General features: G+C 35.7%; 1 protein-coding gene and 1 long non-coding RNA gene across 2 annotated transcripts; one reads left to right on the top strand and one right to left on the bottom strand.

Moving 5' to 3' along the window:
• Positions 1–4: 4 nt before the first annotated feature.
• On the bottom strand, positions 5–16,354 carry LOC137580585 (uncharacterized). Its single transcript, XR_011033021.1, has 3 exons — positions 16,085–16,354; positions 12,805–13,531; positions 5–140 (listed from the first exon to the last, which is right to left on the bottom strand). It is a non-coding gene; the product is annotated as an uncharacterized lncRNA (long non-coding RNA).
• On the top strand, positions 3,898–5,826 carry Nepl7 (Neprilysin-like 7). The gene has a single exon (XM_068294681.1). The coding sequence runs from the start codon at positions 3,970–3,972 to the stop codon at positions 5,824–5,826; it is 1,857 nt and encodes a 618-aa protein (XP_068150782.1). The 5' UTR covers positions 3,898–3,969.
• Positions 16,355–17,055: the final 701 nt, after the last annotated feature.

A 17,055-nucleotide genomic window follows, 5' to 3' on the forward strand; every position in this document is an offset into this window, starting at 1 on the left:
CACGGTTATATCCTTATTATTGTTGCCATTTTTATTATAATTATTATGTTGATAGGCCAAGCCGCCATCGGGTGGCCTTAAATACCATGGATTTAACATTGTTGTTTTTGTCGGACGACAGCTTGTTGTTGGACCCAAAACTATAAATCAGGAAAGAATAAAAGAAGAGAGAAAGGGTTCAATCGCTGGAAAATACAATCACATTTTTATAGACTTGCCTAGGGAAAATTAAGTGCGAATTGCCAACTTTTTTACCCAAAAAAAAAGGGAAAATACGCAAAAGAGAAAGAAAGCGAAAGAGAGGGAGAAAAAAGGGGTTTTCAGATATCATTATCCTATAACTTCCCTCCTGCCTTTTGTAACCACCTATCATTCCGAGGGCTGTCACTATCAATTACTCATCATTATTTCATTTTGCTACGCCTATCACCCCCCTAACTCTAGCCCCTTCTGGGGGTTGTTACGCCATTTTATTTCTTTTCCTTCAATCATTTTTCCACATTTCTTTTTTTTTTTAAATGTTTAATCAGTTCGTTTCGTGCCGTTTTAGTTCGATTTTCATTTATGACTTTGATTGATTATGAAATCTGTATATAATTTGTATTTTATAGTTATTATTAAGGGTGGAGAGAGGGCGATGGGTTGCAAAATCTCAACATTTGTTCATTAAGTGTGGGCGTTTGCATTTTCCAGGGGCTATAATGGGTGGAGTAAGGGCAAGGACTATTTTGTAACTCTATTAGAGAAATTGTGAAGGCTACTAATGGTCTCGATGAAAGGGCGAAGGGATCAGAGATTTGGATAGATATGATATAAGCAATTACAAATAAGAACAGTTATTGTATAAAATATGTTACAAAATCTTTTGGATAATATTATAAAATTTCCTTAATCGAAAATATTTTTAAGGATTTTAGTTCTCCAAAATTAAGTTTTGTTTTATCATTCTTCATTTTATAAAATTTCAAAATTTCTATATAATTATCATAAACTCCATTCAAACTGATTGCTTCTATAGAAACTTTAATCTTTTCAGTGTTGGGCTGAAAATTCTTGTGTATTCATTCTGGCTACTGTTTGTCAGATGATTACTCTATTTGAGATCATTTCATGAATGAAACTGCCACCTAATGATGCATACTACATAAAAAAATACAAAACAAAAAAAAAGTGATCATCAAAAATAAAAATCCAAGTCCAAGGTAACCGCAAAATGTTCATTAGAGCGCCACAAAAATACATAGACAGAGAAAGATATAAAAAAAAATATATATATATTTCCAACTGTGTGAATAATGAGAGAAGTTCACGAATCAGAAGCTACATATGTAGGTAATTGTGGTCTAAGTTTAACCAATTGTCCAGTTGTCCGAAAGGTAATGTGATTTAGGGCTAGAACAAAGTAAAAATGCCGAAATAAATGAGTTAGGGGAGAATGTGACTAGACTGACCGACTGGCTTATCAAATTGTTTGTTATAATAATGAAAATATTAGTAAGCATTTAACCCTCTTCTTTTTAATATTCAGAAACTGGGCGTGTGCTGGCCACGCGACATCTTAAAGATGCAAAAAGGGTTAAAGAGGGTTTCACAGGATGGAAAACCAGATGTTTGCTTGGCATGGGAAGTGTGCCAGGGATTATGAAAATGAAATGAGAGTTGACAGAAGGGAAAGTGTTTAACTGTCTCTCTCTCTCCCTCTCGTTTTCCTTCTGTGCTGACTTTTAATTCTCGGGTTTTTGATTTCGATTGAATATCCTGTCACTGTCAAGTCATTCGTATAAAGAACTCAAGGTGAAAGTTTCAATCAATTGGTCTCTGCTTGCACAGTTGCTTTGACGTAGGAGCAGCTGCTCCTCCATCTACTCCTCCAGTTCCCTTTCTTTTTACCACAAGCCACAAAACTGGCAATTGTTAAAAAACAGGAAAATTGTAAACTAAATCCTTTTCTCTCCACCTTAGGCTCAATTTGCTACAGAAGGAAGGATTGCGTCTTAAAAGCAAGCTGTTTCAACTGAAAGATCTATTTTCTCCATCAAAGGTTTCGATATTTTGGCGGTTAAATCAGTTTTTTTTTTCTTCCTCTAGTTTACAATTTTCTGTTTTTTTTTTCTTTTTTTTGCCATTGTTACTTTGTGCGCGATTATATTTACCTGCAACATGGCGATTAACATGGCACCCGGTTGCTGGCTCTATATTGAAGAATACATCCTTTTACCTGAGGCAACTCGCCGCCCCCAACCTCTATTGCATGAGTCTTACTTGTACTTTATTTGATTCCTATTGCGGCAAAACTATCCTTTATCCTGCAACCTTTTTATGTGTTGCATGCACCGGCTGGCAAACACATTAGGGCAGCAATAGCATGAAGAAAAAAGTGAAAAAGGTAATGGCAAAAGGGGGGAGTAACACAAAAGTGACAGCCAAATGCAATTGCTGATGCCTTCGAGAAGGATTTCCTTTCAAATTACGCAATGGAAAATCTCTTTGAACATAACTCAATTCTTTTTTTTTTTGTTAAAGGTTTTTTCATTTTATAGTTTTTCCTTATAATTTTTTATACTATGGTAATAACTGTAGACCACACACAGAAGTTATTATTTTTTGATATTCAATTATTTGTCTGCCCATTCTAACGAGTGCTTAAATTTAACTTTTTGGATTACCGACATTTAGATATCCTACAAGAAATCTTTAAAAATAATCAAGTTAAAATGAAAAGGTTTAAATGTTTTAGTAACTGAGAGAGATGTAAGGGTATATAGTATATATTGATTGACCAAACGAATTATCAATGGTATATGTTTATTTTTATATACCCTTTCTTCACACAAATAAAGGGTACAATATAAATGCCAAATCATATACCAGATCAACAGTTGAGAACCATTTAGAAAAATGTTTGCATTATAATTGCTGCGATTATTTGTCGAATGGGGTCATTAACATGTGACATTCAGTTAGGGCCACAAACGAAATTTAAAATCACTTCAAACACACAAACACAGAGCAAAACTTTGATCTATCATAAGCGATAAAATAGGTTATAAACTTTTGTTTTATTTTTTTCCCCCTTTTGCTGTACAGAAGAGCTGCGACCTGCTGATAAGTGAATAATGATAAGAGAAACATTTCTTTTAAGCTCAAAGTGCGGTTGTGATTTTTTTTTGTTATTTTTGGCACAAATTTGGTTGTTTTCTTTATTTTATTTTTTGTTTAATTGGAGAATGCTTAAGATCTTGGGTATGGAATCAGAGATTTAGAATAACAATAAATTTTTCCACTCCACTAATGCGATTTTTGTGGTTACAAACTGATGATGATGAGATGAATTAGCTTATGCTTGTATATCAGAGATGAGGGCGTGATGGCAAAAAAGTTTTAAATAGACTGAAAATAAAGTTGATTGATTATAATTGAAAAATATGTTCCAAAACTCGGATTTAAGAAAGCTTTAAAAGATTTCTTACTATGAAATAAAACGAACAAAAACAATTAACTGGAAATTTATGTATCAGTTGATTTGACTTAAGAGTAAATAAGTCAAGTTTCGTTATACTAGATTTTAGTGTCTAACTTGATACTTTTCCTTAGACATCGACAAAGGTTTCATTTACATCACGCTGTCATCTCTAGCGTTGGCTTAATCTGAAGAGTAAACTGTAATCATAAACACGCGTCATCTGAAGCGTAGAACCAACACCATCTCTCTCTTGCTGTCCTCTATATAAATTGCCAATGTTGACTGCCAAAAAAGTTTAGAACATTTGCGGTAGTTGAACGGGCGCGTTAGTCGAGAACCCCACGAAAATTTTGTAACGCATCATGATCAAAGCTCTATTGATCACGTTGATGATTTGGTGTCCGGTGGCACATGGCAACGATAATGACGATTTGTTTTATCTGCCCAAGCATATAAATCATACGGAAGAGTTACTCGAACAGTATGGAAAATTTGTGCTAGCCAACATGAATCGTAGCATTGATCCTTGTGAGAATTTCTATGAATATAGTTGTGGTGGCTGGAAAAAGTCGGAGATAATACCAGAGAAGGCGCGCAATACAAGTTTTCTATATGCTATTCAGCAGAAAATAGATGAACAAGTTCTGGAGTTTCTGACAAATGTCACTAAAAAGGATTTGGAAGTCAATTCAACATCAGCGGAAGTGAAAGCTAAGCAATTTTATGCAAGTTGTTTGGAAATGAAAGCAAACATGTCTCAGGGCTATCAACACATAATGAATCTGCAGGAGGATGCATTTAAGGATGTGGCAAAAAATGATTCATTAAATTGGATAGATATCAATTTTATGTCATCCTACGAAGTGTATCCTTTGTTACCCATGAAGGTGCATTATAGCACGCTAACAAGAAAATTTGATATACTCCTAACACCACCGGGAAAACTCTTTGCCAATATCAAAGAGGAGGCTCTGAAGAATATGACCAAAGATTTTGGTTTCGATGAGAAAGGTGCTAAGGATTTTCTCTCGACTTTTGCGAATCTCACACAATTCGAAAAAAATCTAACAGATCATGCGAAAGTGCGCAACGAAACGGAACAACTTACATTAGGGGAATTCATTAGCAAACACCGTTTGGATAGAGTCAATTGGACGAGATATTTCGAGGTGGCATTTAATCATTCCCAGAATGCGGATTGGCCTGTTTTAAATCAATTGGATAATGTCAATGAATTGGTTTACTTTCTTGAAAGTACCAAAAAGGAAATATTGATATCCTACGTGAAATATCGTGCTCTGCTTAAGTTCTATGCCCTGTGGAAGACCCAATCGAAGTTGGGTGGTGTGAAGAGTGAGTGTCGTTCGCATACCGAAACCTATTTCAATTACGCCTTGCTGCCATGGTTCATTGGCAAAGTTTTCGATAAGGAACAACGTGCCGATATCTTGGGAATAGCCAAGGATGTAAAAGATACCTTCTATGATCTCCTCGATCATTATACATGGTTAGACGACGAGACACGCTCACAGGCGAAAACTAAATTGGCTTCTATGGATATTTTGGTGGGCTATACGGATGATTTGCAGCATCGTGATATGATTGATCAGGTGTACAAGGATATTGAGATGACCACAAATTGGTATGAGAATCTCTGTACACTAGAACATAATCGTGCCAAGATCCGACTAAAGTCAGTGGATAAAGCCTTGATACCTCAGCTAATGCCGACTCGTACGGTCAATGCTTACTATGCGGACTTTTTGAACTTGGCCTTCATTACCATTGGCATGTCCCAGTGGCCATTCTATCATCTGGATTTTCCACCAGTTTTAAAATACGCTGGTGTGGGTAATATAATTGGTCACGAAATGGCCCATGGTTTCGACTCGTATTGTTATCAATATAATTATGATGGCAAACGGATCAATTGGTGGTCCGCAGCATCGCTAAGGAATTTCAAGGAGAGATATCGTTGCCTTGAATCGCAATATAATAAATTCATAGTTATGGGCATACAAACGAATGGAAGTCTAACTTCCGGTGATAATATTGCCGACAATGTGGGCCTGCGAATGGCCTATTATGCCTACAAGAAGCGAACCGGGGACAAGGCCTGGCAGGATAAACCATTGCGTGGCTTGGACTTCACCAATAAGCAACTGTTCTTCCTCAAATTTGCTCAAACCTGGTGCAATGGCAAGGATGATGCTTCCAAGTTGGGTAAAATAAAGACTGATGTGCATGCCTATGATGAGTTTCGAGTAGTGGGCACTCTAGGCAACATGCCCGAGTTTAGTGAGGCTTTTAAGTGTAAGTTAGGCACCGATATGAATCCTTTGAAAAAGTGTGTGGTTTGGTAGAAACAAGACAAATAAAATAAACAAAAAACTTTTAATCGCGAGTTTCATTGGATATAAAAAGTTACGCATAAGGCGTATGGATTGACAAGATATTCTTCAAAAACTGAACAAAACAATAATTTATCTCATTATTTACTTGGTTTCTTTTGGTTCTTCTTTTGTAATTTCCTTGTCCTGTTGCTCTCATAACTCCTTTTTTTAGCATTATGAAAATCCTGTGAGGGTGCAGTGAAATTGTTTTTTCTCATAAGCCCAAAGATTATGTAACGAAATGTAACCGGAACTGGCCTCAATTATGTCAAGTACAACCAAGAATTACCTATCATTAATCAATAAATGGTCACGCAGTGTAAGAACCTTGGACTATCCAGCTGACGCCAACCGACATCTTCACACCTTTCTTTCACTCTACGTTCGCTGGGGCAAAAGGGAACCCTCGAGGATTGGACCATATGTGAAGACCATAATGCCAAGCCGCTGCTAATATCATTTTAATCGCGTCAAATTAAAGGTTCATTGAACAAGAGTTCAGTTGAATCGACTTTTTCCTAAATAGTATGTTAAATACCAAAGAAAACTAAAAACTTAAAACTCAAACCGCAACCTTTGCAAGTAGGTGGAGTTAAAGAGCCAAAGGAGAAAATTAGATTTTTAATTAAAATAATTTCATATGCAATTTAGATAATCGTTTGGCCAAAAAGAAAATACCAACCAAAAAAAAAAGAAGAAGCCTTCTTCTTTGCAGCGATCGCTGGCTCCCGCGATCCATATGCGATTTGTTTGCTGCATTTCGTTGGGGCAAGAACATTCGAGGTTTACTTGACTTTTTGTTGTTTTTAGTCCGGGGCGGGTTTTGCTTTTCTTTTTTTTTTTTTTTTGTTGTGCCCCGAAATGAAGGCGGACGCCGGACGCGGCCAAATAAAATGAAGCACATTTTTTATACAAATCGTCGGCAGAAGAGTCGATGTGAAGGTGGTTCAGGTGGTGGTATGGGAGGTTGGATCTAGATGGGGGAATGGGAATATTTTCTGGCCACGGTCAGGGCAGTTCCTTCACTCACGCACAACCAAACTGCAAAATATTTAAATTGATCATCTCCATTTAATAAAGCCAAAGTCTTCGATGGTTGGCTTAAAATATTAGAGATGACAGCGTGACATATTTAGGGCTTACAACTATCATATCTCCATTTTTGATGAAATGGAGATAGGTAACAAACTTGTTAAAACAGAAGAAGGAAAATCTGAATCTCAAAAATAGTTTAAAATATAATTTGTGGCATTTTTAATATTTTTGTTTGCATATTTTAGACTTTGAAAAATTTAAAAAAGGAGCTGCCTGCTATTTAATTCGATAACATTGTTAAGCAATTTGGGATACTAATTTTTATATCCATAAACAAAAAAATTTGGAAATTTGGCTAACTTTAAAACGTCTTGTGTTATTTTGACCTTTAACACGATGTCATCTCTTGGCATTTGCTGCTGTTGCTTCCTGCTACACAGAAGAAGAACAACAGAACCAAAAAAAAAAAAAAGAAGAAAAAAAAACAAAGTTCTTAACTTAATTTCGCAACGATTTTCATAATTCACCATGAACACCCGGCTTACAGCATCGATCTGAGTGCCTCCACTTGTCTTCTGCTTCCAACTTCTGCACTGACTGCAACTGTTTTGGTAGTTGGTACCTGACTGAATGGATTACTACCTTTACTCAACATGCCAGAGCCTTGCCCCCATGCCTTTTGCCATCGCGCGTTGTCTTGCCTTGACTGTGGCTCTTTGCTTTTGGGATGACGCCCCCTTTGTTCAATTTCTCTGTGGGATGATGGAAGTGGAGGTGGCTGTGGCGGTGGTGATGCCAGTAAAGGCGAATGGAAGAGGTTTTTGAAGATGAGGCATTGGCTAAGCGGCGGAAGCAAGCCGCCAAGTTGGTCTCCTGCTTTCTGCATGTAATTATGGTAACATGGTTTTGGCCGAAAAAATAACAAAAAATATATTTGAACAATACTGGCAACTAATCAATGTAGGGTTGCCACATTACCTTTCGAAACAAAACGTATGATCTTAGGAAAATCAAAACCAAGATCGGATAAAGAAATATTTAAAGATAATAATAAAACTATGGATAAAAGGAATTTCGAAAGGTTCTTAAAATTGTCAAGTGCTAGTCAAGTTACCCTTGCACTCTGACAACCCTGGTGAACAACATTTCCCATAGACCTCACCCACCATTTGCAGCGAAGATTTTTGTGTGCAGCAAGTTGATTTTTTATTACGCGGTCTACGCCTTTTTGATATTAAAAGCGACAAGCCCCAAAGTCTAGGCACATTTGGGTTTACATAAATGAAATTAATGGGATCGAATACAGAAAGAGAAAGGTAGAGAGCAAATGAGATAGAAGAGAATGGCTATGAGTGGAGGATTATGGAGGCTAATTTCGCCAGAGAGCTCATTGTGGATGGGCAATGCAATTATGAGATCAATTTTCCCATAGTCAACGATTTATTTTGCAATTTGATTTGCCTATGAGATGGTCGAATGAACGGATAGATGGATGGATGGAAGACCACCTAGATGATGTGTAGGTTTGCCTGTTGTTCTTTCAAAAAGAGAAACTGTTAAATTAATGATCTATGCGCAATGCAGATTATGGCTAAGAAGTCACTGTTTGAAAGAAGAAGTCCTGCTGAGTGGCCAGATCAGTAGGTTGATCTTTTGACTGACTTTACCTGCAGCCCAAGCGACCTGTAACCGACCTGGCGCCGAAAATCCATAACAAATGCATGAAAATCCGTTAGACTTAAAGATAAACTCGATGAACGCATGCACATACGAAAGGACGAAGGATAAGCAAATATCTCGAATCATTTCGTATGCAGCAGGCGTCTGCAGACTGACTTTTAGAGTTTGCACTTCAGTGACGACAACTAACGACTACGTCCTGCATACATATGTATGTATATGGTATCTATCTATGTATGCGTGATGGCTGGCTATTGTGGAAAACTGTTTTTCTTTCCAGTTTTTCTACACCTTTTTTTTTTTTTTTGCCTGCTGGCTGGTGATCTGTTGATCGCTTGAACTGTTGATCTATCGGTAGTTTCTTTACATTGCGCTTCTTATTCTCTCTCTTCTTTGTTTTAAGGCCTTTTGTTGGTTTTTGTTGAGAGGAAAAAATGCCATTAATTTGTAATGAGAAAGGTGTCGGGGCTGTTGCTGCTGCTGGTATTGCTGGCATTTGCCAAAGTCAAAAGACAAATATTGCTGAGAACCGCCCACATTATCTTTCTTTTTGAGTAGAGTCAGGTTCTGCTTAAAATCAATTAGTATTTCTATTCTATTTTCACAATGAGATGATCATCATCAGCTGTACTAAAAATAAGAAATGTGTGGAAGAAAGTAGGCGTTCGACAGTATAAAACATGATCTATAGACTAAGTCGATTGTTTTTATAGTTTCAAACATTAGATACACAATGGACAAATGTTTTTTGTATGCACCTGAAAAAATTCCTAAACAATTTTCGAAATTTCAACCTGTTACAAATACTTTCAATGTAAAATGTTATTAAATTATATATTGCATTATCTCAGACATTGAACTAACTACTAAAGAACGTTCCAGAAACTAGAGCTCTCTTTAAAAATTGATCAATCATTAAAATATATTTTCAAAATTTATTTGAAACTTGTCATAGTCTTAGATACAATGTTAAAGAGAAAAATGCAAAATATATTTTGTATGATTTTTTATATGTTTTCCAGATAAATATCTTAGACTAATAACTAGGTACCTACTTATATATTAAAATATTAAGAGTATTGCGTTCGCTTAACGTTTTGCTTTTGAGTTTCGCTTTTATGCCTCATATTCTAGTGCATTTAACCCCAAGTTGTGTATAAACACGCGGAGGCACCTAACTAAACTTTTAGGCTACTTACAATTGTCCATTTAATGAGTTAAATCTCTTAAAAACAAAAAACAAAGACGTTCAGAGGGAGATAGGAGAAGTAGATGCCTAACGATGATATATATTAAAATTACAAATAACAAAAAAAAAAAAAAAAAACAAAAATATACAAAACTTGGTTAAATTTCATTTGACTAAAAATGACTTTAATTTCCGGTCGCGTGTTACGGTTTGGGTTTTTGTAGTTTTTTTTTTACCAAATTTCTGATAATTGCGGCACTTAAAGAGGTTTTTTTGTGTGTGTAGTGTGTGTTTGCTGTGTGTTTTGCATGTCATGAGAGCATTTCCGAAAGATCAAAGGCAAAAAGGAAATGGATTTACATATGAAGATGAATGAGTGCTCTGAACTTTAATGAGCCATAAATATTGCATCAATTTTTGGTTGTTTAAACAAACAATTGAGGTCACACACAAAGAAGGAGACAGAGTAGAGAAGGGAGTTCCCTTGAGAGCTGGGAATGATATCATCCTAAAAGATGGGTAAAACTGGCAATTTCAATAATCGAAAGAAAACAAGATGTTTTAGTTTTTTTTTGCCACGATTCAAAGAAGATGCTCGGCATCCATCCCCCTTTTCCGTGTGTGTGCGATTGTGTGTCTCCCTCCCTTTCAAAGATGGATGAAGTGTTTGACAACCCTTTCAATCTTCATAAATGTTCGCACTCGGCGGCAAGGGCGTTGATTGTGCAAACTTTTCGATTCCTAGAGTCCTTTTTTTTGTTGTTACTCGAGCAATATTAGCCCGGGTCCCTTGTGTCGCATCTTCTTCTATCAAGATGACGACCTTTTGCCTTTTTTCTCTTCTTTGCCAACCTCAAGGGGCGACCTAGACGAGAGGCAATAAAAACAGAAGTGAAATCTGTTTAAACGCATAAAAAATTGAAAATCTCATAAGCATGCGTTTGGCACACGAGGTTTTTGTCAACCCAGTAAGTCAGTGGATATGTCGAGGGGTTATTCAAGAAAAATGGCCATGTTCCCCTCTTGTTAACACATTGTAAATACCTCGTTTTTCACTTAACGGGTTTTTAAGTACATATGTATTGACTGCGAAGGGGAAGAAGTCTTTACAAGATGAAGAGAATAAAAAAATGAACTCGTCTCAATTTAATTGGCCTTACGATTCATATTCGAAAACTTTGAAAGTAAATATTTTAAGAAATAGTTTCTAAGAAAGTTAAATAATATAATTTATAATTTATTTTTAACTATCTCAGAAACAGCTTTTAAATCTTTTTAACAAGAAATGATCGTGTTAGCCCTTTTTGTGTTTCTTCGATGGCAAATGAAGTTTCTTTTCTTAAGCAGTGACAAGTGCCGGAAATGGTTAGAAGAGAAGAAAAATGAAGCAATACAAAGACCCGAGAGATATTTGAATGCATCCTCATCAGCCGACACTCTACCCATTTTCCCTTATTGTACGAAAAGGAAACGCTGCGGCGTTAAACCAACAACAAGAACAACAGAAATTTTCATTCAGATGGCAAAGTAAAATGTATCTCGCCAATCGAAATATCTCATCTTTAGCTCAATGCAACGCCGCATGAATGAAAATAATTATGATAATTGCAATGGGGATCGAAATGAATGTACATACATAGTTGGAATGGAATGGTTTAGGGCTAGAGATAGGGCAACTAATTGTAGGCTCTCTCACTCGAGAACCGCAAAAGAAGCAATCCGTCAAGAGAAAAAAAGGGAATGGGAAAAAACTCAATAAAAACCCATTGTTGTTCTTAATTATTGTACCGAAATTCAAATCGAAATCGACGGCCTACCTAAAACATACATACACATTATATTCAAGCGAACAGGTAGTTTTTTGAACGACCTGTGAACGATCATCATTTATCTTCGAAACGGTGCGCGAAATTTGAATGCAGTCTGTCAGTTATTCAGAAGCGGAGATAGAGAGGTGCATCTTGATTCTTTGTTATTCCCGGTTTGCATATAGATTGAGGTTTTTCTCAGTGCTTTGTATTTGTGTGGAAATTAGATCCTATTTGGCTCAGCGTGTGATTAGCGCGTCCCTTTGATGATCTGATGATGATAGACATGGAGCGAGTTTCAGCCACGACCACAATCAGACCAGATCAAGTTTTCTCTTCTCTTCTCTGTTTTAATGATTAATATTCAATCAATGTGTAGAACATTGTAGGTAGAATGGTGCAGCTCGCCTCTGTCTCTCGACACAGGTGCAATTAAATTCAAATCAAACATTTATTTAAATTTTATGCATCGGTTGGTGGCTAATTGAATTGCAACGAAATTACCTCTTAGGGAGGGGAAATGGAGAAGACGGCAGCGAAACCGGAGATAGGCCACTGAGATTGATTAGTCAAGTTTCAAGAGAAGAAGGCGATTGATATAGTTCTTAAAAATAATCGATATTAAAAGTAATCAATAAAATTCTGCAATAGTGTGAGGCAAAGGCTTGTGACAAAGGGTTTATAAGAAGTGCGGAGTAAAGAGTATTTTATCAATTGTTAGATTATAATCTAAAAATTCTAATATGAAGTCATATAAGATTGAAAATATATTTCTTTTGAGTAATCGAACTATCAGTTAACAATATCAATCATTAATTGAATAATAAAAAGCTTAAAACGAATCTTTCATGCATTAAATTAACAATATAAAAGAAACGGAATTCCAATTGATATATTGTTTGGTATACGCAAAAGTTATCAGCTGTCAGTTTTTAAGAAAGTGCAATAATTATCGAATCAAAAATTCACTTTAAATAATCTTTTTAAAAAACATAAAAAAATTTCGAAATCTCAAATAGTTGTGTTGATAAACACTTGGAAACACTTTCACTTGTGATCGAATAGGCCGATATAATGTATGATTTTAAAAATTAAATTAACCAAATAACATATTTTTAATACAGAAAAGAAGAATAGAAAAATAGAAAAGAATAATAACATCCCAAAAACAACTGTAAAAGCCTATGCATCTCACTTTAAGCAATCGATATACAACTATTGATTAATTTCACTAACCTGATGTTTGATGATTTTCCATGCCACACTCCATGAATTCTTGTTTAACTTGTATGTGCGGTAGACGTAAGATTTCCTCTATATGGTTGTTGGTGTTTTTGTTGTTGTAGTTGTTGTTAGTAGGTGAATTGTTGGCAGTGGGTGGAACTGGGATTAAAATTGGTGGGCTAATGTCTTTGGGGTTAAAGCCATTCAAATGACTCAAGTTAGAGGGATAATTAAGAGCTGATGATGTTAGAGTTCCAGTTGTTGCCATGGCTAAATGATCATTGACTAGACTTGAAGACGTTGAAGAAGAGGCAGAAGCAGCAGCTACAACGCCTTTGCCAGTAATTTGAACATTAACACCTGATGTTGCTAGTGAAGTTGCTGTTGCTGCTGCTGCTGCTGATGTTGCCGCTGTTGGTATAGACGTCAGCAACATCGTGGCCTGTTTAGAGTCCAAGTGTTGCTGATGATGGGAATTGTGTTTGTTGTTGTTGTTGCTGTTATGGTTGCTGGTGTGGTTGTTGTTGTTGTTGCTGGCCAGCAATAATGGCATTGTTGTTGCTGACTCTTTTTTTCACAGCAGTTCGTCAGCAGGCAGCAAATTGCGTCGCTTTGATTTATGACACCAACTGCTGCTCCTTGTTGCCTTTAGCAACTTGTTGATGTTGTTGCTGCTGCTGCTGCTGCCGCTGCTGTCTCAGATTATGATATTGACCCATGAAGGGGGCTGCTGTTGATGCTGCAACAAAGAAAAAACTAGTTGATAATTAAAAATGTCTTCTTTGCTCCCTTGCTGAAAGCTTAATTTGCTGTTAAGTGCTTTTTAAATATCTATATATAGGTATGTATAATATATTATCGTCACTTGATTCCATGATAACATTCGCCGCGTAATTGATTTTCACTTCAGTAAAGAAAAAAAAAAACAACTAAAACAATGAATTGCATTGACTAGGCATTTGCAATGAGATAATTGAAGCGGATATAGTAGGTGCATAACTAGTAAAAACTATAATTTTTTCTTGATTACGTCATTTGAATGTGACATTCGTATCTTTTTGATACAAAACTCTTTTAAAGGATATAATTAACACTTGTATCAGCAAAGTTATTTGTCCTTTCCTCTTGGAATGGTAGTGAATCGAAAAGTTGAAACTAGTCAACGGTAAGCTTATTCTAGCAGTTTTTAAAAACATTATGAAATGACCTTAATCAAATGATACAAATTAACAGCAAATCACCTGTTACCAATCAAAAGTTATTCCATTTCTTTGATGTCAGTTTCGATGACATTTAGTTATCTAAACAGCAAAACATATTACATTTTCTTGAATTGATTTCAATTATGATTACAATAAATGCATTTCCTGTTTTCTTAGTCGATTAATTTCCCAAAGTCAATTTGGGGTCAGTAATAAAAAAAAAAAAATGGAGAATAAACTTCATTCATAAATTGTCAACAATTGAAATAGACAAAGTGATAAATATTTACAAAATAAAAACGAAATTGTTGTAAATTGAAAACAAATTGAAGTCAAATGAGTGATAAGACGAGGCGAGTGAGAGTCGATCGAAATCAAAGGAAATGTGACGATCAAACGGCCGCCTCGTCTCTTGGTCGACCGATAAGATAAATGAAAAGTGCAGCAAAACTTGTATAAGTGGGTGCCACACAGACAAGAGAAAGAGAGAGAGAGAGAGAGAGGACAGGTGGAGCAGTTGGTGGGGTGGAAAGTGGGTGGATGGTAATGGGTGATGATGTTGATATAGGGGTGCGACCGACCATTTACATATGGCATGACATTAATGGCACTTGTAAAACACAAATCAATCGTCAACAAATTGGCCCATACGAGGGTCCAAGTCCAAAAAGGCAACGACTACGAAGTGGAAATCAAAGTAACTTCTCTTTCTTTCGATTGTTATCAATATTGGAATGGAAAGCAAATTATGTTCTTTGCATGTCAGCAACCAATTGCCGTGACTCGATCAAAGGGAACCGAAAAGCAAAATGCACTCACTCAATCTTTCTCTGTTTGCTTTTGGTTTGTTCGGATGTTTGTATGTATGTAGGTATATAATTCCCAATCAAAAATTGGTTATTTAGTATCGTTTATTGCTTTGTTTATGTTAAATTGTTTTTGCCTATTTTTATCTTGTTTTAAATTTAACCACAATACCGTTTCGCTCTATAAAGATAAGTTGCGTTTGCTTGCGATTTGTTGTAGTAATAACATTAAATTGATTTTAATGTTAATAGAAGACCAATAAATATTTGAAGCATTATAATCGGAAATACATAAAGTGGGTTACCCTAAATAAACTTCTATTTCCAGATATACGAATTTTCTGAGAACTTGTCTTCGTTCTTACGTAACAAAGGTAATTTGAGATATGAAAGATATATTAATTATCTTTAGTTTTACATATAACAGCAAAACTCTTTGGGCTCAGTATATTTTGGGATGAAGTAGAAAAGTTTTGTTTCCAGCTAAAAATAATAAAACCTTCTAAGTCCTTATTTCAGTAGACTGTTCTAACTTCAATTTTCGGTTTTTTAGATCGGAATTTTTAATTTTACATAACTTTTTCGACCCTTAAATATTTTACGGTCACAATATCTGTATTATTTTTCTCTTGGATGTACATTTTCGATAAAGTTCATAAGTATCAAGAAATAAAATCCAACTTATTACATTATTCAACACTGTCAATTTTTAATAAGACTGGTCACTCTTGTCCTTAGGTATTCCTCTTATATAGTTTAAAATTCGTATAAAAACTTGATAAATGCACACGTGATACTGTTTTGCGTCAAAGGAAATAATAGAATAATAAATATTAAATCAATTAATACTATATACTAAATCTAAGCTATTTTATTTATCGTCATATGAATGTATGTAACTGTTTAATCAATATTGTCTTTGAATATTACAAGTAAAGATTTCTGTAAGCTGGATAAAATATTAATTTTGTCTGCCTATGTAGTTACTGATTGAAGGTCACAAACTAGGTCCTTTTAAATAAGAAAAATACAGACTAATAGCAATTTAACATTATTTACTTATTTGGGTATCTAGAAATATTTGCAAAGTTTTTAATGCTTCATAGACGTTAATCCACTATACAAAGACTACTATTGATATGGATAACTTTATTTTGACGAAATTTTAATAAGATGCATTTAATTCGTCTAATATTATAAGATTTTTGTGAACGAAAATCTTTAGAAGAGTTGTTGTTATTCAAGTGTTTGGGACCAACAAGTGGCATCCAATTAAATAAGTACCTCATTAACGTTCCATTTTGTGAGATAAAGAGAAAACGTCGTCAGTGATCAACGGGGGGGATCTTTCTATCGTTCGATCGATCGGCAGCTTAGCTTAGCGTGGGGGCGTTGCGAACATGAATTGATCATTGACAGGTACGAGAGGCACACGACTCAACTCGACGACACACGACACACTAACTTCAGGTTATTTTTTGGCGCACCTCCTTGTTAGGGTTACCAACTTCACTCCAATTTCAATTTAATTGTCTGTTTTTTTTTTTTTTTTTTGTTGAGTTATTATTTGTTTCGTTTTTAGTTGTAATTGCAATTCAGTTGAGTTCGGGTTCTACGCTTTTTATTCACGCCCGGGATTTTTGGTTGGCTCAGTGTGTGTTTTTCTTTCTTTCCACTTCTTCTTCTTCTGGGATCTGGAAAAAGGGCGAGACACGCTTTTTGATTGACTTCCGACAAACGACTGACTTAAAAAAAAAACGCGCAAGAAGATATGGGCAAAAAAAATGAAAAGAAAAATAAATAAAAAAAACCTACTAAAAAAAGACTGAAAAAAATGCCAAGTTTGCGACGACTTTAGCCGACGACTAAAACGACGACGCTGACGACGCGACGTCCACAAAATGTCAAGCAGCGAAAAAAAATACTGCAGAGAGATGTGTGTGCGTGTGTGAGATGGAGAGATGTACATATATGTGTGTGTGTGTGTGCCAGCAGGTGGCTGTGCGGTTCTAAAGGGGGGGCAGAGATGGGGCAGTGACTTGGTATTCTTTTTCTCTTTTCTTTTTCCTTTAAAATCAAAAGCTTGTATTGTGTGGGTGGTTGGGTTAGCATCCTATACACCGGCATGTGAGTGTGTTTGTGTGTGAGTTTGAGTGAAGGAGTGTGTGTTGGTGTGTATATGTATGTATATGGGTGGGTTGCTCATATCGGATTTAGAATTATGTTCTGCCTCTTTTAAGGGGAGCAAAACAAGG

This window comes from Drosophila tropicalis, unplaced genomic scaffold (genome assembly GCF_018151085.1).
Source record: "Drosophila tropicalis isolate 14030-0801.00 unplaced genomic scaffold, ASM1815108v1 contig_845, whole genome shotgun sequence".
Taxonomy (NCBI): Eukaryota; Metazoa; Arthropoda; class Insecta; order Diptera; family Drosophilidae; genus Drosophila; species Drosophila tropicalis.

What these genes read in the sequence shown, in the direction of transcription:
- Nepl7 (XM_068294681.1), top strand. Translation starts at nt 3,970, where the DNA reads ATGAATCGTAGCATTGATCCTTGTGAGAATTTCTATGAATATAGTTGT.